The sequence below is a fragment of the Schistocerca piceifrons genome, chromosome X (assembly GCF_021461385.2).
Source record: "Schistocerca piceifrons isolate TAMUIC-IGC-003096 chromosome X, iqSchPice1.1, whole genome shotgun sequence".
Lineage (NCBI taxonomy): Eukaryota > Metazoa > Arthropoda > Insecta > Orthoptera > Acrididae > Schistocerca > Schistocerca piceifrons.
Genome location: NC_060149.1, coordinates 591,500,109 through 591,514,321, shown reverse-complemented (window position 1 = coordinate 591,514,321; position 14,213 = coordinate 591,500,109). Strand labels below are relative to the sequence as shown.

General features: G+C 41.3%; 1 protein-coding gene across 4 annotated transcripts in view; it reads left to right on the top strand.

Moving 5' to 3' along the window:
- Positions 1-14,213, top strand: part of LOC124721652 (Bardet-Biedl syndrome 2 protein homolog) — a 170,057-nt gene that overhangs the window by 141,592 nt on the left and 14,252 nt on the right. For all 4 annotated transcript variants that reach the window (XM_047246721.1, XM_047246719.1, XM_047246720.1 and 1 more), the window contains one exon: positions 5,444-5,576. In XM_047246721.1, coding sequence (XP_047102677.1) covers positions 5,444-5,544 — 101 coding nt within the window. In that variant the 3' untranslated portion in view covers positions 5,545-5,576. The remainder of the gene's footprint in view (positions 1-5,443; positions 5,577-14,213) is intronic.

The following is a 14,213-nucleotide window of genomic DNA, read 5'->3' as shown; positions in this document are numbered from 1 at the left end:
TGTAATGATTCATCTATATCTTTGGCAAATAATGTGTTATTTGTGGCAGCATTTGTTGCAGTAGTACTGAACAGATTTCTTCTGGTCCCATGACATACTTTTTCTTGAACTCAAGAGCTGTTGACGTAGCATTCTTTTGCATACATGGATAACTGATGACACCGTTGATATAATTGGCTCTTAATTCAGCTATGTGATTGACGTGTAATCATAAATCAGTAACTATATTGTCATCATGGAGGGGTTTATACAGCACATATTCTAATATTTTCCCCCACTCTTTAGTCATTGCACTGTCATTAAACCTCATTGTGGGTGCTGTCAGCAGAATTAAAAATACTCGTATCAGTAGTTTACATGGCACACCAAACATTTTGCTTTTAAATAAGATGTTCTATCACCACCACCACCACCACCACCACCACCACCACCACACCTGTTTCGGTGTTTTAGAACAATGTATGGCATTTGGTTTTCATCCACCTCCGAAGCTGAGTGGTCAGCACATCTAATTGCCATACAGAGGACCTATGTTTAATTCCCGGTACTGACAGAGTTTTTTCCTTTGTGGGAGGACTGGAATTGGGTCCACTCATAATACCCCTTGAGGAGCTACTTGAGTGAGAAAGAGTGACTTTGAGGTCTGAAAAATCGACAGCAGCCTGGGGGGCTGCATACTGACCTCATGTCTCTCCATACTGCTTCCAAATGATGCCATATGGCAGAGGATGACACAACACCTGGGCTGCATCACACAGTCCTCTGGGCCTGATTGCAGAGTTTAGAGATTATTATAATAATATTATTATTATTTTAATTATTAATTATTTACTTTCCATATATCTATATAATTGGGACCTAATCTCTCACGTCATAGTCTTCAGGCACTTCCACTTTGTGTTCTTAACTGTTAATTCTTGGTTAACTTGGTTAACTACACCCTTTATGGCTTTGTGATAATGTTAAACACTGCATATTCTGTATAAACAAGACTAAAATTTAATCTTTTAGTGTGTACAGCAGTGGATTTCATTAATCCGTTGCAGTCTATTTTAATTAAGGCCTGACATCTTGTTCCAAGTGCAGCATTTGCATTTATTGTGTGTCTGCTGTGATATAAATACTGTTATGGTCATTTGCCATTACACCCTCAAGAATTATCCAGTTGTTAATAGTGTTTTGTTTTAATTAGTTAAAAGTTTATATTGTTGTAGGTAATCCTCATTGAAGACCTCAATGCACATGGTGCTTGCATGTTGTAGAAGACTATATAGGTTGCTGTGTTCTCTGATTTCTAAATTGACCTGCTCACTTTATTTGCAGTTGTGGAATAACAGCTGCTATCTCATAACTTTGTCCTTTCACTAAACTTTGATGTGATTGGAGAGAGAGAAAAATTCTAACTTATAGAAATGTAAGTTTATTTCTGCATTGCCATAGCTCAAAGTATACACTATTAATAATGTGGTCTTTGTCACCCTCTGGAAGTTCTCTCTCTTGTGCCGGGTTCTATTTTTATTCTGGTTACTCTGATTTGTCCTTGCCTCATTTTGTCTAGAATGTGAAAAGCCTCAAAGACAAACAACACAGCACACTGGTCTACCATATTTTGAATCGGTGTCATACTCAGTTGTTGTTGGGGAGCTATCTAGGGTTTGTGATATGGTTATATATTCAGTGTTGTGCAATCTTTGTTGTTATGGTAAACCTATATTGTATGAAGGTGAAGGTCATGTGTTTTTTCCCCTATTTATTTTTGTATTTATATTGTAAAATGCTCTCCTCTCATTCCTCATTTTTAGAGGGTGGGTGCATTTGAAAACTTGCCCAAAGGAGCATTTGTCATTTCAATTCCCTTCCCACTACATGTTCAGTCAGTTACTGCTGCCACAGTCATTGAGATAATCTGTAACACATGAATATATATTTTACTAATTATACCCAGCGAACTTTGTTCTGCCTCTGAAAATCTTTGTGTGTTATAGCTGAGCCGGAAAACATTGTTTTGCCATATAAATTATCTCTAGTCTATAAGAATAATGTATACATGTAACACAATATATAAGTGTAAAATAATAGCCATTGTTAGCGGGAGCTCATGACACAAACAATAATAATGGGCAAAAACTGTGTAGGGAGTGAGAAGAGGCTTAGGGGGAAGTCCGGCAGTATTGGCCACTATTAGTTCTAGCGTTTCTACGGTAGATAGCGCGGATTTATCAATTGCATCCGATACATGGCTCGCCCATGAGCATACAAACATAGTGGCAATTTCATGTTGAAATGTGTTTGCCAGCATTATGAATAAGGCCAAGTGGACATGCATTGATTTTTTCGTATGTAAAAATATTGTACGACTAAATTCTTTTAGAGGAACAAAGGAGAGCATAGGAACTTCTTTGTTCCACTAAAAGAATTTGATCGTATGATGTATTTAAATCGATGCTTGTGCGCTAGGCCCAAATGTCAGCTTGGCGAATGATGCATGCTAACTAGTTAAACTTCTCGATCTAGTTACGTCGATTCAAAGAGAGATATTCGAGTCATTGCTTTTGGTACAATTTCTCCAATTACCTATCTATCGAATAGTGAAAGACTATCACCTGTAGACACCTGGTGGGGATAATTGATGAAGTGATAATTGATCAATTATTGACCTGGGTTGAAAATTGTTAAATTACTAAAATCACTATTAAAAAATAGGGGTTGGTGGCAGAAGGGTGAAAATTTAGGGTTGTGTGTGTTTTTTAATGCCACGTCATAAAAAAATAAAAATAGAAAGTTCTGTCCAAAAAATAAGAAAAAATTTTTTGGGGTGGACCACCCTTATCACTTAGGGGTATGAAAAATAGATTACGGCTGATTCTCAGACCTACAGGATATACATGTAAAATTCCATCAGAATCGATTGAGCCGTTTCAGAGGAGTATGTCAACTAACACCGTGACACAAGAATTTTGTATATAAGGATAAGTATTTAGCTCCTACTGGTATTGCAGTTATGGGGAAAGGCGGTGTACTGGTGAAGCCACCAGATTATTTTAGTCCAACTGTAAAACCTCTTTTGTCTATAATAATTTATGTACCTATTAGCCTCTTTTCTGGTACCGTATTTACTCGAATCTAAGCCGCACTTTTTTTCTGGGTTTTGTAATCCAAAAAACCGCCTGCGGCTTAGAATAGAGTGCAAAGTAAGCGGAAGTTCTGAAAAATGTTGGTAGGTGCCACCACAACTAACTTCTGCCGTCGAATGTATGTAGTGCTGCACAGGCATGCTTTGCAGGCACAAAGATAAATACTGGCGCCAAAGCTTTCTTTCCTGCGTCTCAAGTTTCGACCACTGCATTTTCATACATTATACAATGAAGTAAATACAAATTAAGTATTGTTCATCTTTGAATTTAGCAGCATTTCAGTGTACTACAAAAATCCGACTGGCAAGACTGTTTGGGATGTTTGCCAATATGGCCAACTCTATGTTCTGAATTTTTTCTTACCTGTGAGAAGAGATGGTTGCTAATAGGAACATTTATGAATTGTGAATCACATGCAATATTCTCTTAACGATAAGAATAATACGAATATAAACATTTTGCCATGTATTCTTTCGTGTTTTCTGCTATCTCATTTAAAACCTGTCTGCCTAATAAACTACAAAACTAGAGTGAGACAACAGCAAACGCGGAAGAATATACATATCATGTCATGTTTATATTCGTATTATTCTTGTGCCTAATAGTGATACAGTCAGAAATGAAGCACGGCAATTGACTAGAATTTTAAATCTAAGATGACTCTAATTTCAGTGCAGAATGTAATGTACTAAAGAGGCGTCTTCAAAGATTTTCAAACGAAGAAAAATGTTCACTAAACTCTTGTTCAGAACATGTTCTATCATACGCATTCTATTATTTGGTTCTTGTTGATCGTTATCAAAGAAAGCAGCAGTGTAAGTAACAACAAATAGCAGTATCTTGCCATTGTTTTGCTAATGAGACGATTCCTCTCTCTCTCTCTCTCTCTCTCTCTCTCTCTCTCTCTCTCTCTCTCTCTCTCTCTCTCTCTTTTTTTAAAAAATTGTAAGCAGTGGTGGCGTGCACAAAAGCAAGCCATGCCGCGAGCAGCGACAGGCAGTAAACACAGAATGCAACAAACAATGCATGACACAGTATAGTAATACGTTTTTAGCTTAGAGTGACGTAAACACCTATAACAAAGAGAACGGCACTTATCATATCAAAGAAAAATAAGCAATCAATTCAAACCAGACGAAGCACGTGAAAAAGGAAGGGTACCCGGATAAATACGGAGGGAGTGCCTGACGCATAGCTTAACTGCTAAGCTTACGACTCGAAGCAAACTACTGTAGCTGTATCGTCATTCATTCGACCTAAATTGTGTCTCATATTACAATGGACTGACATTGTTTCGATTTGGAGGTGCAGCCTAAAACTTTTCTCTCCCCTTGAATTTCGAGTCTCAAATTTCAGGTGCGGCTTAGATTCGGGAAATTTTTTTTTCCTTGATTACGAGTCTCATTTTTCAGGTGGGCTTAGATTCGAGTGCGGCTTAGATTCGAGTAAATACGGTATTTATAATCTTTTGAGAAGTTGATTCCAAATACCTTTTTGAAAAAGGTTCTGGAATGAGTGGTTATGAGTTCTTCACAGCATGGCATAACATATTAGTGTTTTCTTTCTTCTTGTGGTCAGGTGTTCATACAGTGCATATTTTGCCTATTAGCCTAGAGAGATATAATAAATAGTTATTTTTCAGTAATAAATCTACTGAGACATTTAGCATTCAGAGCAGGATTTACAGCAATGGCCTGCATCATGTACAATAATCATTGGCAATACCTGTCTGATAGGTTAAATACATAACACTTTAGAAGCAAAAGATTCAGAGTGCACAGATACTGAGTTCTTGCGTGAATTTCTGTTGCTGACTCTTACTTCTAAAGCACATAATTTCTTTACCTATGTGATGCTAAATTGTGCTTAATTTTGTTTCGAGATCATTGTGTAACAGATATAGTACTGGCTTTGAGGGATTGTCATAACCACTATTAATTCATCAGATGCACAACTGTATTTTTGCGTATTATTGTTCTTCATTGCAGTGTAACGGAAATATAAGGTTACAGACGCATAGGGGGAGACATGATTACTTTATACATAAACCACTTTCAGAGGCTGTGTTCCATATTTTATGTAGTATCTAATTGCGTATATAACTGCATATGGTGTTTGGGTAAATGCTATGTTTTTCTCCTTCTCCTGTGTGTGAAATATTAATTCATTTCAGTATCCGTGATTATATTTATTTCATCCTTATTCTGTAGAAATATTGCATATTATGGTCTGCTGTTCTGGATTTTAATTTACTGAACTTGTAGAAAGGGAACTAATGCTTCCTTATTTTTAATACTGTTCCCTTTCAGTTGGCAGGTTTAAAGTCTCAGTCATCAATGCTTGTCGTATGGCACTGAAAAATAACAATGTCAGTCTGCTTGTAAAAGCGATAAGAATAGGAGAAGTATAATTACAATATACCTTGAATCAGACACATATAAGGTAAACATTTTATTTTATTATTTGTTATTTTTTGTGTGTGTTATCTGTCCAACTTTAGGTGATTTGCTCAGTTTCATTTCCTAGACTAATGCATGTGTCATTAAGCCCAGGCTGTAGATCTGCTTATTACCTCTAGCATTACTGGCACCGTAACTATCACCACCACCACCTTCATTGTATAGCATTGCTTCTCATTTTTCTCTTCCTACTTTCTTAACTGCCTTTGTTTTGTGCAGCTGTCGGCATTTTAAATTTAATATATTGATTTATTGTACCTGGTATCCTGTATCTAAACAGATATCTTTCTTGAAGTACTCTTTAGCAGTATCATTACAGGACATGATAATACTTTCTTATTTAATTGACGTGATACATCACATAGAATAATTCTACATATCTTGGTTTACTTAATTATCACCTTTGTTCAGTGTCATTAGGGAGGCAGTTGAGATTAAATTAGCGAGCAACCTCGTTAACAGGGATGGAGGTTTCTGTTTAAACTCTGTTTGGAATCCGGCTCTCTCCCTTGTCAAAAAAAGAGGACCAGAGTCAATGCTGCCTCACCTGCGAATTCATAGTTTCACTATCGGTAGCTCTGACTTTGATCGTGTGTGTGTGTGTGTGTGTGTGTGTGTGTGTGTGTGTGTGTGTGTGTGTGTGTGTGTGCGCGCGTGCGCGCTCTTTCCTGCTTCTGTCGGAGAACCGAGGTATTAAATTTGCATGTACGCCGCCTGTTCGTTGCAGTTTGCGTTGAAAATGGCGGGGTGCTCTCCCGCCGAAATATGGGCGGTCGCTGAAAGTGTTACCTGGCTGAATTCCCGGTAGTTATTTGAAAGTTGTATACGCCAGGAGAAACTCAGGTCTCACATTGTTTACCTCTACGGGGAGGAAATGTATCGGTGTTTACGTAAGTTGGATAAACTTCGTAGCTGTCGAGTTAGACTGCAATGTGCTTTGTCGTTTTTATTGAGGTGTCGTGATGAAACTCATGTCCCAACATTTGCTAAGGTTGTGCACCATATTAATTCTCCTGCCGCCAATCGTATCAAGCATCGTGCTGGCTTGGCTCTTGTTCGCGAAAGGATTCGTTTTACTCGTCGACGTTTGGATTCTATTTCCAAAGAATTGTATCGTTTTCATTTAATGGTTGCATCTGAAGTGTCTGATTTCACTTGGGATTGGTTGGACGGTGCCTCATGGACCCAAGCTGACTGGGAGTACAACTCCGTTACTGCCCGGCATTTGGCAAAGTTTGAACGTTTTCATCGCACGGAGTCGGATGTATTATCTCGACGTTCTGTGATAAATCTCACAGAGAAATCTTTTGACGACGCAACCTTATCCGTGCTAGGGAAGGGTTTAAATTTTGCACCCACTCCGAAGAATTTGCCGGTAGTTGATTTTATTAGTTCAATTGAACAGGCAGTTTGCAAACTACCTCCTGACGCTGCAGAGGAAGTTAGGAGGGAGGCATGCCGTGTTTTGACTAGGGCCCATCCACCCAAGAGTAATGTAACAGCAGCAGAGAGGACTGCTTTACGCTCTCTCAAAGTTGATCCCAGTATTGTTATTTTACCTGCTGACAAGGGCAATGCCACCGTTGTTTTAAATAAACATGATTATGTACAAAAGATGCAACGTTTACTATCTGATTCAGCGTATCGGAGAATTGATGCTGACCCCACGAAAAGTGTTGAGAGAAAGACCAACAGCCTCCTGAAGAAAAGTGGTTTGTCGCAGGACACAATCAAGAGGCTTAACACCTATAGTGCCGTTCCCCCTAGGTTATATGGCCTTCCAAAGGTTCATAAGGAAGGGGTTCCTTTCCGTCCTATAGTGAGTAACATCGGCTCTCCGACATATCGTGTATCCAAGCATCTTGCTTCTCTGTTGAGTCCACAAGTAGGACGGAGTGAACATCATATCAGGAACTCGGCTGATTTTTTACGTCGTTTGGAGGGACTGAGGCTGAATGACTCTGATATTTTAGTGAGTTTCGATGTGATCTCTCTCTTCACTCGTGTTCCTCTGTCTGATTCATTGCGGTTAATTGAAGCCAGGTTTGGTGCTGATTTAACTAATCTCTTTAGGCATGTGTTGACATCCACTTACTTTTTATTTAATGACCAGTATTACAAGCAGACAGATGGAGTTGCAATGGGTAGTCCGTTATCTACTGTGATCGCAAATTTATTTATGGAAGACTTTGAGAAACGTGCATTGGAGTCGGCGCCTTTAAAACCCGCCTGTTTCTTTAGATACGTTGACGATACCTTTGTTGTTTGGCCTCACGGTAGGGAGAATTTGAAGAATGTCTTTCTAGAACATCTGAACTCGATCCACCCGAACATTCGTTTTACGATGTAGGTGGAAGAGGATGGTTGCCTTCCCTTTCTCGACGTGTTGGTTAGGAGGAAGGATGGTGGATCATTGGGACATGCAGTCTACAGGAAATGTACTCACACCAATTTTTACTTACAAGCTAATAGTTGTCACCATTCGGCTCAGCGCGAAGGGGTACTTCGTACCTTGGTACACAGAGCACATGTCGTTTATGACGCTGAGACTTTGCCAGCTGAGCTGTCCCATCTTGAAGTTACATTTCGTCAAAATGGTTATAGTGATAGACAGATTGAACGTGCGTTGCGCTATTGACCAACTGTACATCGGGTGATTGATGATAATTCTGAGTCAACACCTAAGTCTACTGCCTTTTTGCCTTACGTAGGAAACACGTCCAATAAGATCGGTTGTATTTTATGGAAATACGATGTGAAATGTGTTTTCCGGCCTCCATCTAAAATTAGAGCACTTTTGAGTTCCGTTAAGGATGATCTTGGACTGCGTAAGGCGGGTGTATATCGTATTCCTTGTAGCTGCGGCATGGCATGTATTGGTCAAACCATCAGGACCGTGGAGGACAGATGTACTGAGCATAAACGGCACACACGATTACAGCAGCCAAATAGATCTGCTATTGCCGAACATTGCTTGGATACTGGTCACCCCATGTTATATAATAACACCGAGATATTGGCATGCACGTCCAGCTATTGGGACAGTGTCATTAGGGAGGCAGTTGAGATTAAATTAGCGAGCAACCTCGTTAACAGGGATGGAGGTTTCTGTTTAAACTCTGTTTGGAATCCGGCTCTCTCCCTTGTCAAAAAACAGAGGAACAGAGTCAGTGCTGCCTCACCTGCGAATTCATAGTCTCACTATCGATAGCTCTGACTTTGGTCATCTTTGGTAGCACTAGTGTTCAGTGTGTGTGTGTGTGTGTGTGTGTGTGCGCGCGCGCGCGCTATCTTTCCTGCTTCTGTCGGAGAACTGAGGTATTAAATTTGCATGTACGCCGCCTGTTCGTTGCAGTTTGCCTTGAAAATGGCGGGGTGTTCTCCCGCCGAAATATCGGCGGTCGCTGAAAGTGTTACCTGGCTGAATTCCCAGAAGTTATTTGAAAGTTGTATATTCCAGGAGAAACTCAGGTCTCATCACCTTTGTTGCAACTACAGTACATATACAGGGTGGCCAGGAACAGTCTGAAAAGTTGTAAGAGTGTTGCAGGAGAGGATGCACTGAGAAATCATTGTTAAGGAAAAAATTTGATATGTTGCACCATTTCAGAGTTATTTAGCATTGAAGTTAGCCAAACACATTGTTGCATGCACAAATTCAAGCAGGCTGCCAGAGACAGAGACAGTGTTGGCAAACTTGTTTTTGTTCAGTTTCCTCAGACTGAACGAACATAGCTTTTGCTCATCAAACTTAAATTTATCACTTCTGAAAAAGGTACATTTTAACTTTTATAGAGCATTTGAACAAGTGGGAACTCACAGACCTACATTTGTCTGTATGTTACTGCATTTTAGCATGTGCAAGTGCTTGAATTTGTGTGTGTAACAACCTGATGGCCTAACTTTAATTATAAATAAAGTGGAAACTGCACAATGTATCAGTTTTTCTTCTTAACAATTATTTCTTCGCATAACCTTCCTTGCAATGTTGTACACGTTTTTCAGACTGTTTCTGTCCACCCTGTATTTTAAATAGTACATTGTATCTGTTACAGATGTTAACTGGCTGAAAATTAATTTTGAGGTTGTCTTAAAACTAGGGAATGAAGGGCACTCATTTAGATATTTTATTGGTATAGAGAAACGATAGAGAAGCCATACCAGATCACTGTTACCAGCCAGCCATTACTATATTTTTTGTAGTTTGTCTCACTCTATGCAGTTTAACTAAATCCCAGTAATAGATATAGGAGGGAAAGTTATGGCAGAAAATAAATAATTTAGGAGCAGATGTAACAACTTGCTGGGTAGTAGAGACATTGAGTCATCAATAGGCATACAATCAAATTGAAAACCATGCTAGCTTTTGGACAAAACTTTTTTTGTGCTAGAGTTCATACACGCACGTCTGCACCCCCTACCCCCTCCAGACCCCCTCCTCCCCCTCCATGCCCCCCCCCCCCTACACACACACCCGTATCTTTAGCTAGTGAAGTGGGTGAGGGGAGAAAATATACAGGGAGCCATGGAGTTGGAGGGAGGATTGGGAAAGAGAGGCTGGCAGCAGGTGTATGAGATAGGAATGCAGGAGGAAGAGTTAGCAGATGCAAGGGATAGGAATGCACCAAACAGGCACTGGAATCAGCAAGTTTGTGCAGTGCTCCATGATGATGATGATGATGTGAGGGAAGGGATTGGAAGTGGGTGACAGAACAGAGGAAAGGGAGATTAGGTGTGGATGCAGTGGGTTATCAAAAACTGAGACCAGGAGGTTTATGAGAACTAACAATATTTTGCAAGGACAACTCCCATCTGTGTGATAAGTGCTGAGGGTAATGATCCAGATGGCACAGGTTGTGCAGTACAGGTTGAAATTGAGTGTGTTGTGCTCAGCACAGGGTTTCACCAGTTGGTGGTAAAACATGCCACACTTTGGCAGAGACCATTAGCATGGGTGGACAGATGTTTGGTGATCATGTCCACATAAAATGCTGAGCACAAATTCCAGCAGAGGTGGTGTATGATGCTATATGACATGGCTGCTTTAGCTAGTGGCCCTACCTCTGATGGGATAATATAAGCCCATGATAGGACTGGAGTAGGATGTGCTGGGTAGGTGAATTGGACAGGTCTTGCACCTGTGTCTACCACAGGGATATGAACCATGCGCCAAGTGATTCTGTAACAGCATGGTCCACAGCCAAGTATCATGTTTAGGGCATTAGCAGCCATCTTCATCAGCTGGAGATGCAGCACCCAGTTGCAACACCTAGAAGGAACCATGTGCTTTCGCAGTTCCACTCACCGCTATGTAGTGACAGCCAGGCCTAGGTCACTTGACTATACCACCCAGTATGAAAACATGCAGTTTCGTGACAAATCGTGTATTTCGTGTCAGAAGAATCACTGAAGATGAAGATGGTTAAGCAATGGAAGACAGCGGTTGGTTACCTGGTTCTACAGCAGGAACATTCAATGCAATTTGAGGGCAGGACCTTTCCAAAGTGGGTAGATGGAAAAGAAGGATGACTGATGGAAAGAAAAACTATCATAAGAGTTGTAATGGGATGACTGGAGCGGGTGACGTGGCCAGGGTTGTAAGGTGTGGCTGGGTAGAAGGAGGTGGCTGTTTCTAGCAATCTTGCTCTTTATTGTTGGTTCTCCCAATACATTTTCCGGTAGCTCAGCCCCACCGCTCGTGTCGTGGTGGAGACGAGCTGATGCACACAGTCCGGGGAACGTGACACCGCGCTCGGTCAGTGGCTGCGCAGGTGGTAGGAGGTTAGCAGTACGAGGCGCGGCCCAGCTCGCAGACACGGCGGCTCTTGACGACGCCGGAAGTCGCCGATGCAGCAGCGGGCAACGCCCCCCGCCGACTGGTCCTCGGAGACAGCATCACTGATGACGACGATGTGACAGCGACTGAACGCCCAGTCAGTCGAACCAAATACTGACACCCACCTCTGATGCCCTTAAATAGTGCAGACCGCTGCTGAATCCGCCAGTTACGCAGCGGCATGTTTATTAGAAGGTTCTCGATGAGTTGGCTAACGCAACCGCGCCACACACGGTCCACGCCTACGTAATTCTGCTAATGTTGCATTCTGATGGCTGCCACACATGTACCGATGCTCGTTGCAAAACTGTGTCACTTGCATAGCGCGCCGGCCAGCCTTCATCCGCCAATTGTCACAAGGCTGGCGCATCACGCACTGAAACACACTAAATCACAATTTCGCACCGTATTTCCTAAAAATAACCCCCTGTCCTCTACAATTCCTCCCTCATACGAAAAGAATTCGTCCCCGAATTCAACCAAAAAGTCAAAACAAGTACACTTCACTTCACAAACACCACAAAATGCGATTGATTCACTATTTACACTGTGTTCAGTCACTTCTATCCTCAGTCCAATCTTTGTCCATAAACATTACTCAGTGTTCTGCTGCAGTGCCTCACAACTGTTCCGTGATTTTGTCTGGACCCTTAGGTTAAAGGTTGGAAGGGGCGGGATTTGGGCTACCTTCCTACGACAAAGATAAAAATACAGGTGGCGGTGGTTGATTATCCAATAACTAGTAAGTGTTGCTTATGCCCATTACGGTACTCATGCACTCGTTGAAAAAGATGTTCCATAGTTATACGTCCATCCTGAGCTGCTAGCATCCGGTCCAAAGAGGCGAGCAAAGTCGGGTCTAATGTGCTATTCAAAAGAGTGAGATTTTCTTTCGTGATGAATTGCACCGCTTGGTCGGGTACCTAGATCAATGTGCGTGCTACGTTCATGATTGTAGCTCCAGTAATCACAGCTGGGAAGCGGAAAGTTGGCCCTGAAATGTCACACTGTGTGCCGTTAATTAACAGTTCTTTCCCCTGCAATTCTATTCTTTGCGTACTCCCTTGCTTACCCTGCTCGTAACAAATGCAAATAACGACTGTGTTTTCCGTTACTGAAAATACCCAATGTGGACCCACTTGCTGAAAGAACTGCTCCGTGCCTGCTATAATTTCCTTAGGGCATTCCACGACTGGTTCTTGAGAGCGGAATAGAGAATACTCGCAAGATTTGAAACAGTGTGTAACAATTTCGCGGGGCAGATGGTAACTGGACCTGTTCGACAATGCAGCAAGTCTTGTGCAGTGAGGAACGCATGAGCTTGTCTGTTATGTGCCACTAACAGTATTTCCCGTATGGTTAATTGTACGAATTTCTGCAAAATTTCCCACTTCACTGGATACATAAGCAAGACGTAACATTCAAATTTACAATCGTTACATGTTAATGGTATTATGATATGAATTCTCAGCAGGGTACCCGTCCACGTGCTGGTAACAGTGGCCATTTTGTAGTACAGAGATAAGTGTTCATCTGTTAATGTCTTCAGTAGCTCCAGGGATGTGGGCAATTCAGATTGAACTTTCCGTAACCCTTCCCAAAGTTGTTCCGAAGGTAACAGTACCGTGGTTAGGTGCCCGCGCATTGCATGCAAAAGCTGATCATAGTAGCTGATATTCTCCCTGTGTGTCATTAAACCTTGACTGATTAGCCACCATGGAATGAAGTTCATTAAATATTACAGTCCACTCTTAAGGTCCATTGATGTCCGGACATAATTATGTCCCCTTGTCGCGAGAACTAAACACCACATGATACAGGACGTATCCTCAAGGCTTCAGCTAAGTTGCAACAGCAAAACAGAATAACTATGCTGAGAGATAGTGCACACCTTCCCTCTTCAGTGCAACCCATGATGCTGGAACTGCTGTTCTTACCAGAACGTCACACCTCCTGAGAAACAAAAGAAAAACAACTCACATTAGCTCTTCCTTTTTACGCATGGCCTAAGAGCATAATAGCATGTCTGATCGCTTCCACAATTAACTTTGTTCTCTTATTTATCTACTTCTTTCTTATTCTTTTTCTTAGATTCATTTTTCTCTCCACTTAAAGTTACTGCAGACAATGAAGGAAGTTCCTCAAAATTCCCCTTGAAAGGCGTAATTCGGCTCACTTGCACAATAGTAGGGCGAGTTGGAAGCTGTAATTTGAAACTCACCAGCGATGTCATCTTGATCACCTGGAAAGGATCTTGATAACAGGATACAAATTTTTTCGCTTTGCCTTTGGCACATACGGATTAGTCATCATCACCCATTGTCCTACATGATATTTGGGTAAAGCTGCCTTTCTACTGTGAACTTTGTCCTGTCTCTCTAACACTTTAGTGTTCATTTTTTTCACCTGCCGCCAGATTGTTTTCAACTTTGTGGATAAATCCTTAACAGCCGAAATATCGGTTCCTGGTGGGGTCTTGAGCAATTCAAACGGAGATGGCATCTTCTGACCGAACAGTACTTCATATGGAGACAATCCTGTACTTTCATGCACTGTTGAATTATACGCCGCGGTTACAAACGCCAATAGGGTATCCCAGTTGTTGGGTTGAGAATTTACATAATAAATTAACATCTTAGCTATTGTACGATGAACTCTCTCGGTCCGATCATTAGCCTGCAGGTTTAACGCACTCGTTCTCAATTTCTTTACATGCAACAACTTGCATAACTGTTTCATCAAATCGGACATGAAGTTAGACCCTTGATCTGTAATTATAGTTTC